Below are 17,397 nucleotides of genomic sequence, written 5' to 3' on the forward strand. Positions count from 1 at the left end.
GCAGTAGCTGAGGAGGTAAGCACATCCTTTGACACTTGAAAAAAGAAACTCGAGGAAAGAAATAGTGTGCCAGTGAGGAAAGACGCTGATTCAGTTATCGTCTCAAACCACATTTCTAATCAACTGGCTGGCTCAAGGGCTTAACATGTTCACCTTAGCTGCCAGCTACAGCTGAGTCATCCTACACAACCAGAGAGGAGTTCACGCAAACACTCCCATACTACACATGTACCGACACAACTGTGCTCATTATTTCTTTCTCTTTCTCTCTCTCTCTCTCTCTCTCTCACACACACACACACACACACACGAACACAGGTATGCATCTCAGAGTTACAGCAGAGCCTAACTCTCATGGAAATACTCTCATTAAACGCTCTTCATCTTGCAGCCACGTTGCTAAAGTGACAACTTTTAGTGAGGTGATGAAGTGGAACTGACAGGAGAACATGAGAGACAGTGAAACAGGTGTGGGACTGAGTAGAGATGCTGCCACGCTTCTCCCTCAAGTGTGAAGTGACCAGACACGGAGGTCCTTTTTTGTTACTCATAACCCCCACCACCACCATCACCTCCACCACACACACACAACTGCTCTCACTCAGTTTACACATGCTCAGGGGTCTGCGGGGGTGTCCTAACCCAATTAATGGAGGACAGAGGTTAGTTTTAAAACCCTCCAGCAGTGAGTCCGTGCTGAGTTAGTGACCCCATGCAAGGCTGAATGTGTTTGTGATGGAACAAACCAATAATGTCATTGTTTATACTTACAAGCACATCAATAACACATTTCTTAATGAATTTACAATAATTATGGGAACAAAAATATCAGCAGGAGAGTCAACCTTAATGGTTGGAAATCATTTTTTTTTATATCATGCAAAATGATTTATTTACTGCTGCTCCAAGTCTCTTGTCAAAATGGACTTTGTTGAAAAACTGATCCAGTATATAACTTGTAACCTTGGGTTGTAGAACGTAGTCCAATAAAAACTGCATAGTAAAAGAGATAAACACTAAAATATGAAGGAAACTTGTTTTATTCGGAATGCTGCTCAACTATTCGATGAATATGTATCTGAATATGTATCCCAGATGGACACACACACACACACACACACACACACACTCGATTTATCACATATGCTAATATTTCAACTGCTGTGTCTATGCCCACAGCAGTGGTGAGAGGAATAATTGCCCAGAAATCTCGTGTGCTTTAATCTTAGTACATCCTAGGCTTCAGAAAACATAAAATATTTAGAACATGTCAAGCTGAGAAGCTTGTTGTTTTTATATAAACTGAATTATTTGCATTGTAAAAACCAAGATTGTCAGTTGGATCATTCTGCCGCGCTGGTGTTCCAACTCCTTCAGATACACCTTTTTCTAGTGTTGATGTATTCATTTGGTAGAGAAGTTCAACAGCTAAAGCCAACTAAGAAACTTGAGAGAACATTTTATTTTGACGTTCGACTGCAGGGTGAATGTAATTTAATGAGCACACTGTTATTTATGCGGACTAGTGCAATGTTCTAAAACTTATTTTCACTATCCAGGTGAAATATTGCTTAAGAGGTTCAAGAAATAGCATCCGGAGGGTGCTGTGTCACCCCATAAAAATGTCTCGAAGAAATGAGAGAATAACTAAAAGAAATAGAAGGAACATTTGCTGCCATGTAATGAAGGTTCTCCTGTCTTAGGTGTCACGGTGAAATTTCGAACACATCTGGCACTGGTATCTATAAAGGGCTCTCAGTGGGTCAGGGACAGACCAGGAGGAGGAAACCCCTGCCACATGAGCATTTATCTAGACATGCATGAGGCAACAGGGTGTAATCCATCTCTAACTGCTCCTTTCCTATTGCCTCATGCTTGTCAAGCCCCGCCATACTAGCTCCTCTGAAACTGCACCCCGCATGACCCCTAAAACCCATCCATCTCCCTTCCAGGCACATCCGCCACATGGGCCGTGGGCAGGGTTGCACTGAGACCAGGGGGTGAAGTTAAGGCTTGTCGGGGTAACTTTTCTGTTTGCCGATATACAGTATCATCCCAGTAATTATGTCGATTCGTGACGTCATTGTCATTTGTCATCACATGTTTTTTTAACAACTGCTATGATGACGATGTGATATCATAAAAATGCAGGCGCAGAATTTCTATCAACACTTTGACGGCCGGGTCCATTCAGGAGATATGTAGTGCTTCTTTTTTCACCTTCTTATCTCCGACTGTAAGTTCACTAATAAACTTGTAAGTCTGTTTATTTCTAGTTTAAAAAAGAAAAAAGAAAAAACAGATTCCACACCGTCAATTTGACACAGAGGACACAGTGCTAGCAAAAACACGCTAACGTGAGCATAGAGCAACACCCCATCAGTTTCTCAGTAATGTCTTCAGCCCTCTGCTAGTCAGGAAGAGTTCTGAATCTTTATCCTGGAGCGGAGCTCCTGCTGCTGAGCTTTTATCTGCCGGGTCCATGTTGGCTCTGCTTTGTTGTTACAAACTGGGGTCGGGATGGGAGGCTCTGGACTGATTTAAATCACAAAGGGAGAACGGTGCAGTTCCAACAGTAAAACATGTCTCAACATAGTTCTTCTTTCTTTAAAAAACAGATGCGCTTTAATCGTGGCAATTATCCATGTCCTATAAGTGATCAGGGTTTTTTCCACAGCAATATCTCAATCATTTATCACAACAGGCGTAGTTAAGTTATGATTAAAATATACAAATTAATGGTTAACCTAAGAACTCCAAAGTTTGACTTTTACCATTGCACCATACAGGTATCGGCTCTGTTGTCATGCAAAGAACTGCAAGCTGTAAAATTAGATAGTTTGTACTCGAAAAAAAATTGTCAGGACATCAACACAGAAAACAATGTGGATATGTAGACATCGTAATAGTACAGAATGTTCTTGTTCACCTTCATCTCACCCTGAATGATGTGTGTGTGTGTGTGTGTGTGTGTGCGTGCGTGCGTGCGTGCGTGCGTGCGTGCGTGCGTGCGTGTCAGCTTGATGTTTTTGGCGTCCAGCAAGAAGAGATGACGTCTCCCGCTGAGCAAGTGAATTAGCGGCTCTAATGTTGACAGAGCTGTTGGCTGCTTCCCGAGACAACAGCCATCACCGCCACCAGCACCAGCAGCACCACAGCCTCTGACAGGCCCTTCTATCTGTGTGGGTCAAGACATAGTAAGAGCGATTGTTTGTCATCGCCGTCTCAGGACGGGAGAATTGTTTATTTCACCACACGCTCTTAACAGCTTCTACTAACAAATCGAACTGTGCTGAAAAAGTCTTTTCTCACATTAGCAGTGTGAAGAGGCGCTGTGGCAGGAGGAACAAGGTCAAAAAGGCAGCGGAACAGAGAGCTGCAGAGAGGAAGAGACTATTATAAGAGCAAAAAAGAAATAAGAGAGAAGTACATTTAAGGACGGAGAAAAGAACTCATTTAAAGGGCAGAGTGACGAGAGCAGAACGGCAGGGATGAAGTATTACCCCTTTCACTGCTTAATGAGAACAAACCATGCTGATCAAATGTAGTAAAATACCAAAGGGTCAAACGATGAACTTTGGCCTGATTTTGGCGCCAAAGGAGATGTTGTTTTACTGCCTATAATAAGTTTGGCCGAACATCCATCAGCCTCGGCTACTCATCTGGAGGTCAGATTTGTTCTCTTTAACACACGGAACTACACATCACATATATAAATGTGAGACGTTTTAATAGGACATCATGAATCACGCATGTACAGTTAATACGGATGTCCCTGATGATTTTTTTGTGATTTATGTCCTGAGACAGACTATATTAATGAGACACACTTACATATTGATACATTTTCAAACTAAATTTAGGATGAAAAAATACTGTTTATATTGATAGTTTGACGAAAAAGAAGTTGAGCATCTCTTTATTTTGTTGCTGTGCATAGCAACAGATTAGCGTTTAGCTTTGGCGCCTTGATATATTTAAACTGTCAGCTTGCTGCAGTTTTCCTCTGAAGACTCACTTAACGTTGCTGTTATGTGTGCAAACAGGAAGAAATCCCAGGAAGGGAAACTTAGAGGATTTTTCTGAACACCACTTCCACCATATTGGACTAAAAACGTTAATGGTAACAGTTTGGAGCAACGACTACGGAACAATAGACAAGACCAGCAAGGAGAGCGTCAGTAGTTTGAAGTTCTTCGGTGCAAAAACAACAAACTAGTATGTTTCTAACTACATGCACTACATAGAATATTCAACAAGTTTAAGATGAAATAAACCTGCTTGGATATCTGCTGTTATCTGTAAAGCTCCTTTCAGCATCTCTTGTCTCTCCAACCCCAAATCAACAACGAGCAATCGCTAACTCAACAAGAGGAAGCTGATGAAACATGTGAGCACGTTGGGCTTCACAGAAGAAGATGGACAGATGAAGAAGAGTGAGAGAGAAGAGTGGCAGAAGCCTTTTATTTCAAAACTTGTTAAAGGCAGGGATATTGGTTTATTTACACTTGAGTGTCAGTACTTTCACATGACATCACAGGTGGTTACATCACTGAGTCCACGTCCGTGTGAAACGAGCGGCCCAACGGTGGCACGGCTGCTCTCGCTAGAAGCCAACTTTGTTGCGGAATTTCAGAATGCTAACCCTCGTACCGGCAGGGTCATACTTGCAGGGATATTGCAGAGTCTCTGTGTAAAAGTGTCTAGAGAGAAAGAGAGAAGAGGGCATGCCACCATCCAGTGAAGGGGAGGAATGAAAGAAACGCTGTCCCTGCAGTAAACCAGCTGACTCACCCCAATTCTTTCAGCTCCGGCTGCTGCTGCTAATTCGGCCTATTGAAAGCTGGCTTACGGTAACAAGGCAGTGTGTGAGATAACGGTGGAAACCACAGGCATTTTAACCCCCCCTCCCCCCCCGCCCCCGAACCTCTGCCCCACTGCTTCCCTCTGCACTCCTCTAGCCATCATAATCCCCTCCCCACTTTCGCGTCTCCCTTCCACCACCAGCTTTGGCTCCCTGTCAGTGTTTTCCTCCACACCAACCTGTAACTGAAATGGATTTACAGCACTAGTTGACAAAAGCAAATACCATCACTGGGGCTTGCTCTCTCTCTCTCTCTCTCTCTCTCTCTCTTTCTCCCTCTCTCTCTCTCTCTCTCTCTCTGTTCATGTGCCCCATCTGAAGAGCCTATTTGTACCCACTCCATTTCATACGGCACCAAGTGCAGTAAGACCTGCCACTCTTTGGCTGTTACTATGGCGATGACTGCCAGGCCAAAACAAAGGCAGAACAGAAAATAAGCAGCCTCAGACAAGAGCCCCTGGCAGAGCTCGGAGTGCCAAATCTGGTTTGGCAGCAGACACTCCATCCATCCATCCATCCATCCATCCATCCATCCATCCATTCATCCCTCCATCCATCCATCCATTCCTCCACCCATCCATTCATCCCTCCATCCATCCATCCATCCATCCCTCTCTCACTCCTCCGTCTCCCCACGTCCCTCAATCGCTGTCCCTCATCTGCACACTGGATGTGTTTATTTCCAGGCAAATATTGATTTAGGAAAATAAACAAGCTGATGTGACTCATTCTGATGAAGGGAGGGAGGAAGGGGGAGAATTCATTAGCTTTTAAAGAGGATGGATCCTTTGAGAGTGTTTGAACTTGAGCTTTGATAGAAGCTGAACTTTCAGATGGCTCATGGCAGAGCTGCTGCTACTAAAAGGGAAAAGAAAAAAAAAAAAACATCAGCAGCATTGTTGACTTGTTTTTGGCATCCTGAGAGAGACGGCGAGGGATTTGATGCCAAAGGGACAAGCTGAGATCATTTAAGGTGAAATGTTCTCAGAGATGCTAGATGTCTTTGTAAACTGTGCACGAACATGCAAACTATCAGTCCAACACTTCAGGTCCGCTTGATGACATGGCAGAAATAAAAATCAAGATACTGATAAAGCATGTCTAAGATTAATGATAATACTTCTTATTAAAACACCTGCAAGAAGCGGCATTCTAGTAATGTGCATCACAGCAATTTTACTCTACAAGTACAATGAAAATCATGAAGCCCAAAAAAACAGGACAAACAAAGCTTTGAGATAAAAGGCTTTAAAAAAGGTTATTTTATTTCCTGTATTCACTCTCTTACGTGCATTTACACTCATCAGAAGTGCTGTCCATAAAGCACTACATGTTCCTCTCTGAACAACACTGGAAAACTGAAGGTTGTCTTTTATGTTCTTTGACTTTTTATCATGATGCAGCATGGATGCAATTTATTGGTTTTTACTTAGTAAACAGAATTTCCAAAAAGCATCAAGTCCCCCATGTTGCCACTAGATAAGGAAATGGAGTTTCTACTGGTGTTTTTTTTTTGGGGGGGGGGGGGGGGTTTGTTTGTTTTTTTTGCTCTGTCCCCACCTGCTTTATATGCAGTTGTGATGATGATGTGAATATTCAGTAACATGACAACACCCCGGGAGTTGGAACAGTCTTGTTAAAGGAAGACCTGAAGTTGGAGATATCAGGGGCACAAGATTTTTGACAAACTCACCGCTTAATTTTCTTTTTCCTGTGCGATTGGATTCAAAATCAATTCTTAATTCACTGAGTAAATCCAATAACCCCCCCCCCAAAAAAAAATCAAATGTCAAATGTTACTTTTCTGGTCAAGACTGAGCATTAGATTTCATAGTCATGGCGACATCTATGGGATGAGTGGTCTTAAGTCTGGAAATAATGCAAAACAAAGTCGTTACAGGGTGAAAGATTGTGAATCAGTGTTGTATTGGTAGGTACAACATTGTGATGTTATGTTTGTACACCACTGACAGATATGTAGTGAATGCAACAAAGACTCACGCATTCTCTGGGGAGGACACACAGACTCCCTCCAAACTTATCACTTTCCAAATCGAAACTCCACCCTTGTTATCAGGTTATTATTTACAAATGTGTGTGGAGAGACTTGTGCAGCTTCATCTCAATCTTTGCGTGCATTCACTGGATTTTTTAAAAAAGTGTAAAACAATCTGTGTTTTGTTTTTGTTTTTTTCAGATTTGCAAGTGCATCCATTTTTATATATGCAGATGAATCTGTAAATGCATACCGAGATCTCAACCCACCCAGCTCGGAATCCTTGGGTGAAAGCAGCTGAGTGGTGCTATGCAAGTTTTGTGCTGAGGCAGTGTGGGGAGCTGCCCGCCACGTGAGCCTGTGAGCCAGGGCTCAGGGAAAAGAAAACAACTCGCACAAAATGCCACACACATTTACTGATCCTTCATGATGGCAGGCATGGGGCCAGAGTTGGACCTGACGACTTTGACCGATTTCCAGATATAAGACTCGGTTATAATCATAAGTTTATTGCTTACTTTATATAAGTTCCATCAAGTGGTTTGCAAGACATTAAGAACTGTCTTTCCACAGTTTACACACAAAAAATTCAAACTGTGAACTCCCTTTTCCCTCTGATACTTCATATTATAAAGTTTGTTTGTTTTGTTTTATTTTTTAAAAAAGACCTACAATGAAACTAAATGATTCAGTGAGATGTAGTTTCGTTCTTCTCGGTTCAGGGCCACTAAGGAATAATAACAATGACGACAGGAACAGGTCAGACAGCATCGTAGCGATCAGTCCTGTTCCACCTGCCCATGCGCACCAGGAAGTCTTAACCATATAAGGAAGAGGAGCTCAGCTTGTCAACACGGGTGTGGCAGAAGTGAGTGAACAATGCACCTGCAGACCACACTCGGCTTATCTGAATGAGAATGAGTATCTTTGAGCTCCTGCAGCACCAGCAGGAACAGTTAACAATACCAACGTGATAGAAAACCATCCAAAAAAATCCAAACCAATCCAATTCCTGTGTTGCAGAGAAAATTACCCTTTTTAAATCATTAGAGAACTTAAAAATGTATAGTACTGAGGAGCAGCATAGTAACTGTAAGTCTGACTGCATTCATCTTGACTAGTATTAAGGTTAAAAGGGGGGGGGGGGCACAATACTGTCTTATAAATATATGAGATGGTCCACGCTAGAGCACCGCTGAAAATAGCACAAAAACCCACCTCACTTCGTTTTACCCTGAATACTGAGAGTTTACCTTCTCAGCTGATGTTCGGGGTGGCTACATGCACTCTGAACTGCTATAAAAACACATTTGCTGCGTCCACCAGGCGCATTTTAAATAGCTGCAGTAAAATAATTCAATATATTCATGGAAAAATTCACAAAGGCACCGAATCTGCAGCTGAGATTGACAAAAAGATCCATTTTATTTCAGATATTTTTTTGGTTTGTTTGAAAAAGCATATTTTTGAGATTTACAGTATGTATGTATGTAGAATGGATGCAATCAATATGAATATTTTGATTTAATTCTTGGTTTTTGTCTTTTTAGTGGACAATAATCAATAATATCCTTTGAATTGTAGTTTTCAAAGGAATTAGTTTCACGCATGCAAGGTCACATGAGGGTCAAATGAAGCTGGAGGTCCATTATAGTAAAAATATAATGTTGGCGAACATTTCCTGTGATGCTGGACCAAAAAGAAATGTATAGTGCAACTTCAAGTTTGCTTATCATTACACATTTCTTAATTTCTACTATCTTCCAGTTTAATCAAATCATTTACAGTAAAACCGAGGAACACGTCTGAGGAAAACTCCAAGGGACGCAAGTAGCACTGAGTATCGTTATTAAAATCAGGAAGCGTGACTGGCCAAGGTGATGCGATGCACAGAGATGCCTGGTGTAGTTCAGGCTTTGCATTCACAGACCAGAGTTGCAGATCAAAGCACAGATCAAAAGAAGATGGCAAGATAAAAACACAACCTGTAAGCCGATGCATTTGCACACCATAGAAATTCATAGGAAGATGTGAAACGGGATTCCCCCCTCCTTAATGAAATGACATCACATCCGTGGAGATGGATGCAGGGTTCTGCCTGAAAGCGCCTAGTTTCTGCTCCAAATGTGAGTTTAATTCTGATACATTTACAAGTCGAACTTCCATTAAACTCCAAAGGGCCTCAATTCAAGAGGAACTTCTACCCTCCACTGTACTTTCCTTTCAGATGTTTCTGAACTATTTAAAGAAGGACTTCCTTTGAAATATCAATGAATTTAATGAAATAATACCATAAGAAATGCAGTGAATATTTCATTCAAATGGCACGATCCATTAAAGGCCTTTTATAGTATTGGAGGAAGTGTCTGTGAAGCCCACCTTTAGCCTCAGCACTCTACGTGAGTGTGTGTGTGTGTGTGTGTGAGTGAGTGTGTGTGTGTGCGCGCATGCTGACAGAGAAGCGGGAACATGAAGAAACATTTTCTTGAGCTAAAAGAGGATGGCTCTTACCAAACATGCAAGAGAGGTTTTTAGAGCTCATCCTAAAAGCTCGTGTCTACCGCTCCCCCCCCCCCCACACACACACACACACACGCCACTTTTACACAGTTAGTCTGCCATATCACCATAAAAATGACTCCACTGTCATGACGCTACTTGTATATTTTTAAACAGCACTGCACTGTTCCCACCTTGAAAGCGCCTTGTAAAAGGGGCTGCAGAGAGGACACAAGTGAGACATGAAGGAGGTACAGAGGACAGGAGGTGGTCAGTGAGATGTACCTCCTGAGTATAAATCAATCCCTGGGCTAATGCTGGCGCTCCTCATGGATCTCTGCAGTCCCTCTCTCTCCCTCCCTGTGCAGCTGCTTTGCCCCCTGAGAGGACATAGTTAATTTTTCATATCCCACTGCAGCATTGGCATTTCAGTCCCAGCACTCCTCCTCTGTAGGGCTGCTCCATGAGGCGCTGGGGGGTCTTCATATCGCTGGACTCAGCTCTGGTTACTTCTTCTTGCATGTGTGTAAGTCAGCTACACACGATTCTGTGATTTACTTTATCAGGGCGGAACAGGTTCATGTTCAGCAGTCAACACTTTTCCAACTGGTTTTCAGTTGTGTTGAGCATTTTCAAAGCTGTCTCAAAGCTGGAAGTATAAGATCTGTCACATGTCTGTGTCTTGAATGATACCCACTGATGAATGATACCAAGTAAGATGGCTGATGATGTCAATATCAGTGAAGCAGACAATGTGTGGATTTTCAAAGGCACGGCCAAACAAGCTATCTCTCCTGCCAAATGTGCAGAAAAGTCTGTGACACACGTACTCACGCCTTTTTATCAGCTGGCATCGCCGTTTGCTTAATAACGTGGGCGTGGCTTGAATTTTGATATCAATAAAGCTCAAGGTAGTTTTTTTGAACAATTTAAGAAATCAAACATTGAAATTTTTAAAATGACAAGTTACACATGAACAGTCTCAACTTTCCTCAAGTCTGTTTGCCTCTGTAAAGGAGTTCAGAACAGCTGTCCACTGAGGAAGTAGTCAGAGGAGAGACGAGAAGAAAGAGAGGAAAACAGGAACTTTTTTGGGGTTTTTGCTGCTATTGTTTGTGATTAGCTGAAATCACAATCGTCTGTAACTTTAGCGTAGGCTGGAAGTCGATGATGACCTTTTTTAACACTCGTGTAGACCTCAGCACAACTGATTGCGCCCTGAAGGCTTCGCCAGTCTGTTGAGCCTAATTATTACTTCAAACACTGGTGTTGAATCGGCTGAGGAATTCAAGACTCAGAAAGTCAGGAAGTTAAATCTTCATTAAAAATCAAATGCGTCTCAATTTGCTCCTCAGGTTGCAGTGAGCACACGGCATCAATTCAGAGGAGGCACAAACGAATCCAGAGAACAGGTCACTTGTGGCAACTTCATTCAGAGCTCAGAATCAGGCGACGTCAACAGCTTTGTTTCATCTCAGTAGCCACAGCTGCGCATGTTTCATCCCCGCAGACAAGTAACTGAGGGATTGGAGGGAGAGAGGGGAGTGACGGGGGGGGGGTCTGTCGAGAAGCCCTACTCAGTCATTCATCCCTCGCTAGCTGATAGATCGAGACATTACGTCAGGAGAGAGGCTTAAAAAAGACACTAAGTGAATTAAAGATGAGGCAAGAAAAGAGTAGGCAGAAATATATATTGAGAAATGTTTGAAATAGCTCAGGTTTTTAGTGAGATATGTCTTCCCCCTCCTCCTGAGTAAATCCTATTAGAGGCCCACTGGGAGAATCACAGTGGTATTAAATGTCTGAGTTACTTCTGGATATTCTGTGCAGCAGAAATCAACAAGACTACACAGTTTATAATTTTTCTTCCAAACATCAGAAACAATCTTAAGAAGCACATCACATATGTAGGTGTATCTTGTGGCGAGCCAGGTTGCTGGCCGAGTGCGGAGAGATTCTTCTGTTTATTTACTCTGTCATTTGTTTGTCAGAGCTTCTGCAAAGTTTCAGCACTGATGCGATGGTTGCTGTTATTCCTGTTAAGCCTGGGGTGATGTGAGTATAACCTCCAGCTTCCCCGTGTAGTCCCATGTTGAGTGAGACCACAATTTCAGGAGCAAAACTGGGACTTGATGTATTTTCAAAGAGTTACTTCGGCTACAGGGCTGTGTATGAAGTACAAGTACCTTTAGTACTTTGGAAAACTATAGAATTTTGACATCAACTTTACACAACGTTGATTTGAATTTATACGTGAAACCCTCATAGCGAATTGCTAATGGGGGAATGTTGGGTCTCTCAGTAAAAAAATAATGTGGTTCCAGACGTGACACTTTTTGGAAAGTTTCCTGAAATAACTTTTCTTTTTTTTTTTTCCTTCTTTTCAATTTTGGGCTTTAAAGGTAAAAAATTGACACTTGATTTGAAAACCATTTGCTTGACTCTCAACACTGTTTTTCTCTGGGTGGGGAAATTCAATTACTTAAATGACTAAATATTTATCACCCATTTACTTTTTGTCTCTAATAGTGTGGCATTTCCTTTCTGTAACAGCTTTAATTTTCTGCTTTATACGGTGCGATAACACCTCAGTATTTATTATAAACAGAAGCAGGCACACATCGTTTGAAACTGTGTTTTATAGATAGAAAACATACTTACATCACTCACACTGACTCCTGACTACTGAAGTCACACGAGGTGGATTTGCTACAGGAGCGCTGATGACACCTTGATGACTGACACAACAAAGGCAAGGACCACATGAAGGATGAGTCAACCTCCCCTGTTGTCACCCTGCCTGTCAGCTGATTTATCTCCTTCATCGGCATTGGCCCTCTCCTCTGGAGAACCGGAGCCAGAGTCGCTGGAGAACTATCAAACTCACTGTTTCAGTCCCTGTCGATAAGAGGGCTCGCTCACTTTACCGCATCCTTTGACCTGCTTTCAAAGTCTGTGCTGTTGGCTCCCCTACCAGAGGGTTTCTCCCTCTCCCCGCCCGCATACTTAACCCACCGGGGGAACAAAGGCCGACCATTATCGACATTTAAAATGGAATCATGCATACATAATGCTTGGCACTGGTGGTGCAACCTTCATTTTGTCTATAGGGTGAGATGGATGTGGGTTTAAATGCGTCCAAAAAAAGAGTAAACTTGTAGAGGGCCTGAGGCTGAATGTACCTGTGCTCACAGCCATGAACAATGTGAGATTTACACCGTTCTCTGACGGTTCAAAGCAGTCGTTTGTTGGTTGGAGCCATTTTTTCTCAACAGATAGCAGGATATTTCAGTCAATCTTTCTCATGTTTAGAGAGCTGTTAGAGCCTAGGGGTAGACTATAATGTGCCGGGTGCTGAGTGTGATTCTGACCTTTAATAGAGCGCAATCTGCCACGGCTCAAAGGCAGCCGCAGCTATGTTCCACACTATAATGTTGGGTCAAGAAAAAGCCTCTCCTACTTGTAGCAAAAGCTATTGATCCCTCTTGTAGCACTCGCTCAAAGACAAAGTCTGACACCCATCTCATCTTTACAGAATCAGTTTAAACCAAGATACTTATATTCAAATAAATACTGCAAAACTGCTTTGAGATGGTGCACAGGCAGATACTTCACTCTGCTTTCTGACACTAAAGAATTCTGCTTATGTGGATCCAGTGATGCAAAACCAACCAAGCGAGTTGAACAAGGTCCCGTTTGCAGGAGGATTAAAATTACTCGGCTTCCTTAATGGGTGAAGCTATAGGTCTGGTGAGAGTTCACTGCCTACATGTAGACATGTGCAACCAGAAACCTCAGCTGTGGTACTGCCTGGCCACTCTGAAGGACGTAGTGAGTTATGTGGTGTTGACTGCAGTATACTTCATAGAACAGTGTTTCCAATGTTAAAGCCAAACTTCACCCTAAAAGTGTATTTTACCTTAAAAGAACTCACAAATAGGGGCATTAGCTTCAAGCTAAATATGCACAGCCAGCTCTTTCTGCTTTGTGGACACACAAAGAATTGATGCAGCAGTGAAAAAACATGTTTGTGAGCTTGAGAAAGCCATTTGTGAGTAGTTGAAAGTGGAAAAAACAAACCAAAACACACTTTATGTGGCTTTAACATACACTGGAACAGAAAATCAAAAGAAGTGAAGGGACCTACAACTAGGGCAACAAACTGTCTATATGAGTCTAGTGAAATTCAATAAATAAATAAAACCATTCCCCATCCATCTATTCTAGATTCTGACTAAGATTGAAAGGGGGTTAACGTGAAAAAAGTTCACAAGCCTTTTAAATCATTCAAAGCTGGATGTCCCTGCTTCAGAACTCATTTTTTCACCACTGATGGCTGGAGATGTTCGACTGGAACCTCAGCAGTTCTCTGAAAAGGGACTTCACACCTCGTTGGGACGATCTAACGAGGCTGTGAGCCATTAACTGGTCTCACTGATGAGTTGGTTAGCTGGTGTAAGTGAGCTTGTGCTTTGTTGAATTAAAAGATCATAATATGAACTAATCCCAAAGGAAAGAGTACGGATGATAAAATGGTGGAGCTTTGAGACCAATAAAATGTGATGGGTGTAAATTGCATCGGTCGGGTTAACATGGGGCTTCTGACAGGAGATGACCATGATGATGATGATGATGATGATGATGACGATGATGCATCCATCATGTTAGCAAGGTAAGCTAATTAGCGTGTTTATATTTATTACAGACTAATCCTGCAGTAGAGCCAAAATACAGCCCCCCGTGCCTGGCTGACTGCCTGGTTTGTATTGGCCATGGTGGCATGCGTCCCAGCGCGTGGCATTCCCAACAATAAAAAAAAACAAAAAAAAAACAGGAAAACTCCCAGTGCACCTGATGACCAGTTTGGCCTTGGCATCAACACATTTAAAGGTCGAGGTGATGGAAGTGAATGTAAATGTTATGCACACATTAAGCACCGAGTGTTTTTATCCAATTTCAGTTTGAAAGCTTTTATAAACAGATGAGGTCACTGTTTTGTTTTTGGCTTTTTTTGGCCAAACCACTGAACCAACACAGGAGCCTGTAATCTCCAAAATTGGAGTCCTGAGGTTTTCATATTATCAGTAGTATAAGCCTGATTGCGCTGTGCTACATGAACTAAATCAATTTACCGGGGGGGGGCATTTCCTGCTCAAAAATTGGACATGATCCTGCCTGCAAAAAGCTGGTGATTTTTTTTTTTTTGTCTCCCTCGTAGCAGCAGCAGCAGCAGCTGCGGTGGCGGAAAGCCGTCTTTATGATAGCACGATTCACTGGCAGCCTAATGAGAGCCACGGCCCTAAGCTGTTTATATGGCATAAAGGCTGCCTCTATTAGCACTGCTGTCAGAGAGCTGGGCGTTGGGTGGCAGCACAGCCGCAGTTGAGCTCATAACTGAATTAATTCACCGAGAGGAGAAGAGACGGGACCAGCATGGCCGCCACAAGATCCATAGCAACTACTGATTTTTTATTGTATTCAACGTGCACTGGACCAAGCTGGTCTCCTGGCAATAAAAGGAGTCAGACGCCATGGATCCTTGTGTGTAGCAGGACGATCTCAAACATTCTGGACAAAATATAAAAACGTGACTCCATAAAAGACAAATCCAGACAAAATCTCATATCTACACTGTAGTTTGTATTTTTGTTTTTTTTATTTGTCTCTGTGCAAAACAACTTTCCGAGCAGTCTGACATTAAACTGCAACCCCCGTATCTACCAAGGAAATGTTGTTGGTTTTTTTGGCTTCTGGCTCCTGGCAAGTGGGAATGTCAGACTCTACTCATGATAAAAAGAAGTCCTCAAATCAGTGCTGATGCGTCTGCCCTTCGTTCCCTCTCGCTGCATCACGTCGAACATTGGCTCCTCTCCAAGTTCACGGTTGCAAGGTGAACATCCCACATCAGAGACAGCGAGACAAAGTCGAGAGAGTGAGGGAATAGTTGCCTGCACTCTCATCGGCTTCTCCTTTTGCATCTCACAGACCCACTCCACATGTAAGAATTATATAGCATTCCACCAAACTGCAGCAATACTTGCCATCATTGCAGTCTTGTCAGAAAAGCGGTTCCACTTTAGGGACAGAATTCATCTTTTGAAAGAGACAATCATATAAAATGATGGATACACGCATGAAACGATGAGCTTGGTGTTATGTGCAACGTTCAACCGTATAAACGTGGATGTACAGCTTCTAGCTCTTGCCAAAACACACCTGAATTCTCTCAGATAGCCAGCAGGGTTCACCAGTCGTGACTGTAAAATGTGACTGAAAAAAATATAAACATTTTCACTTGATTCATTATCCCAGGAAACATTCTCCTTGCAAGTTTATGCTCTTAACCACAAGATTCAACTCTTATTCAAAGCAGTATTACATTACTTTTGGAAATATCAGTTTAGAGTCGCATAAATGGTACAGCAGGGGGTACGAAAGGTAAAGGATCCCTGATACTGACAAGTGTGTGCTATGGTGGTGCTGAATGGAAGAAGCAAAATCCTGAAGCACCAATACTTGAGATTAGAAACCAGTGGCTGCTGCTGGACTCACCTTGATGTTGGCTTTGGTGTTGTTAGGGTTATTGGCATCTTCATGAACTCTGTCCAAAAGCCAGAGGAGGAACTCCAGGGCATCATGCTGAGAGTTCCCCCGAAATTGAGAGCCGTACTTTGCCACTATGCTCTGAAGAAAGAGAGAGGAGAGACATCATTAACGTCTGGTTTTGGGTGTCGGGTCAATTAAACACGGACAAAATTAGGTTGTGACACGTGGAACGTCATGTTTAGCACAGCTTAAGAGAACAAAATCACATATTTAAACTCATCTGTCAGACGGTGTTTGGCTATAAGTAGACCATATAATAAAATAATTCATAAATCTTCTGAAAAGTTATAAGGGAGACCTTGAAAATAAAAAAATAAAAATTACAATATTAGCGCAGGACCATGGACTCGGCAGGCTCACAGAATGCAATCCCGCTGCTGTTCTCTCTCTGTCATGCTCACATACATAGAGAGAATAAGCTATGCGATGAAGCCTTTACAGCCCAAAAACTCCACTACCCACGAGCCCTGTGGACATGGAAGAGAGCAGCGTGGGCTCAGACATACAGAGAGAGAACAGGACAGTGAACCCTGAAGTCAGGGAGCTGATAGCCGGAAGGTTAGCGACTGGAGAATCAGACTGAAAACACACTTTGGAAAACTAAACCTAGAGGGGGGGGCAACCACTGTCTCTATCTTAGCAGGCATGGGTCTCCAAGGCCCTCCACAGCATAAAGCATCTCATTATGATCTATTCTAAGGGTTGTTGAGACTGCTGGCCTCATTCTGACCAGTATATTCTGTCTGGATGTACGTGGAACACAACAGGGGAAAGAAAACTATGGTTCTAAACACTTAAGCCCCTTTCACACATGACTTGTGTTATAATTGTGGAGGTCACCTGCGATCTAAATCCCACATGAATCTTCTATGTCTGTATTTTAGTAACAAACAGAACAAGCAGTCTGCTTCTGACCCAATTTTCAAAGTTTTATCATTTCTTTGTGGCCTGTTTAAGGCTGCTATGTATTTAACACATTGCATGTATGAAGGTAATGTCACTATAAATTCAAACTACAATTGAGCTTCTACGAAAGGAGGAAAAAAGGGGAATAATTTGCTAGGATGAGGAAGACAGGACGCCGGTTCAAGACACGACCAGGATTGTTGATGAACTTTTTTCCGGTTCATTTTAAGCAGTCCAAATTTTGAATGTTGTGCAGATCGGGCCGTGGTCATGGGTGGAAGAACAATGAACCAGCCTTTAGAAGAAATGGATCGACTCACTTTTTTGAGGGGGGAGGGGCTGCTGCTGATACTGCTGCTGCCTTGCGGAAACAAATACACTTTACTGTATTAACTTGACATCACATCTGGGTTTTTAATGTCAATGAACGTGAATAAAACCCAGACAGCAGGGCAGTTAAAGGAGGAAGGCATGATGGTGAAGAGCCTAAGGACTTCTCTGTCACTATGACAGAAATTTGCCGTTT

General features: G+C 42.5%; 1 protein-coding gene across 1 annotated transcript in view; it reads right to left on the minus strand.

The window, feature by feature from the left end:
- usp43a (ubiquitin specific peptidase 43a) overlaps positions 1-17,397 on the minus strand; it is a 99,971-nt gene that overhangs the window by 70,002 nt on the left and 12,572 nt on the right. The window contains exon 2 of the mRNA XM_086211270.1: positions 15,912-16,043. Coding sequence (XP_086067396.1) covers positions 15,912-16,043 — 132 coding nt within the window. The remainder of the gene's footprint in view (positions 1-15,911; positions 16,044-17,397) is intronic.

The sequence above is a fragment of the Aulostomus chinensis genome, chromosome 8 (assembly GCF_037954235.1).
Source record: "Aulostomus chinensis isolate RoL2024-O1b breed Wild chromosome 8, RoL_Achi_v1.0, whole genome shotgun sequence".
Taxonomy (NCBI): Eukaryota; Metazoa; Chordata; class Actinopteri; order Syngnathiformes; family Aulostomidae; genus Aulostomus; species Aulostomus chinensis.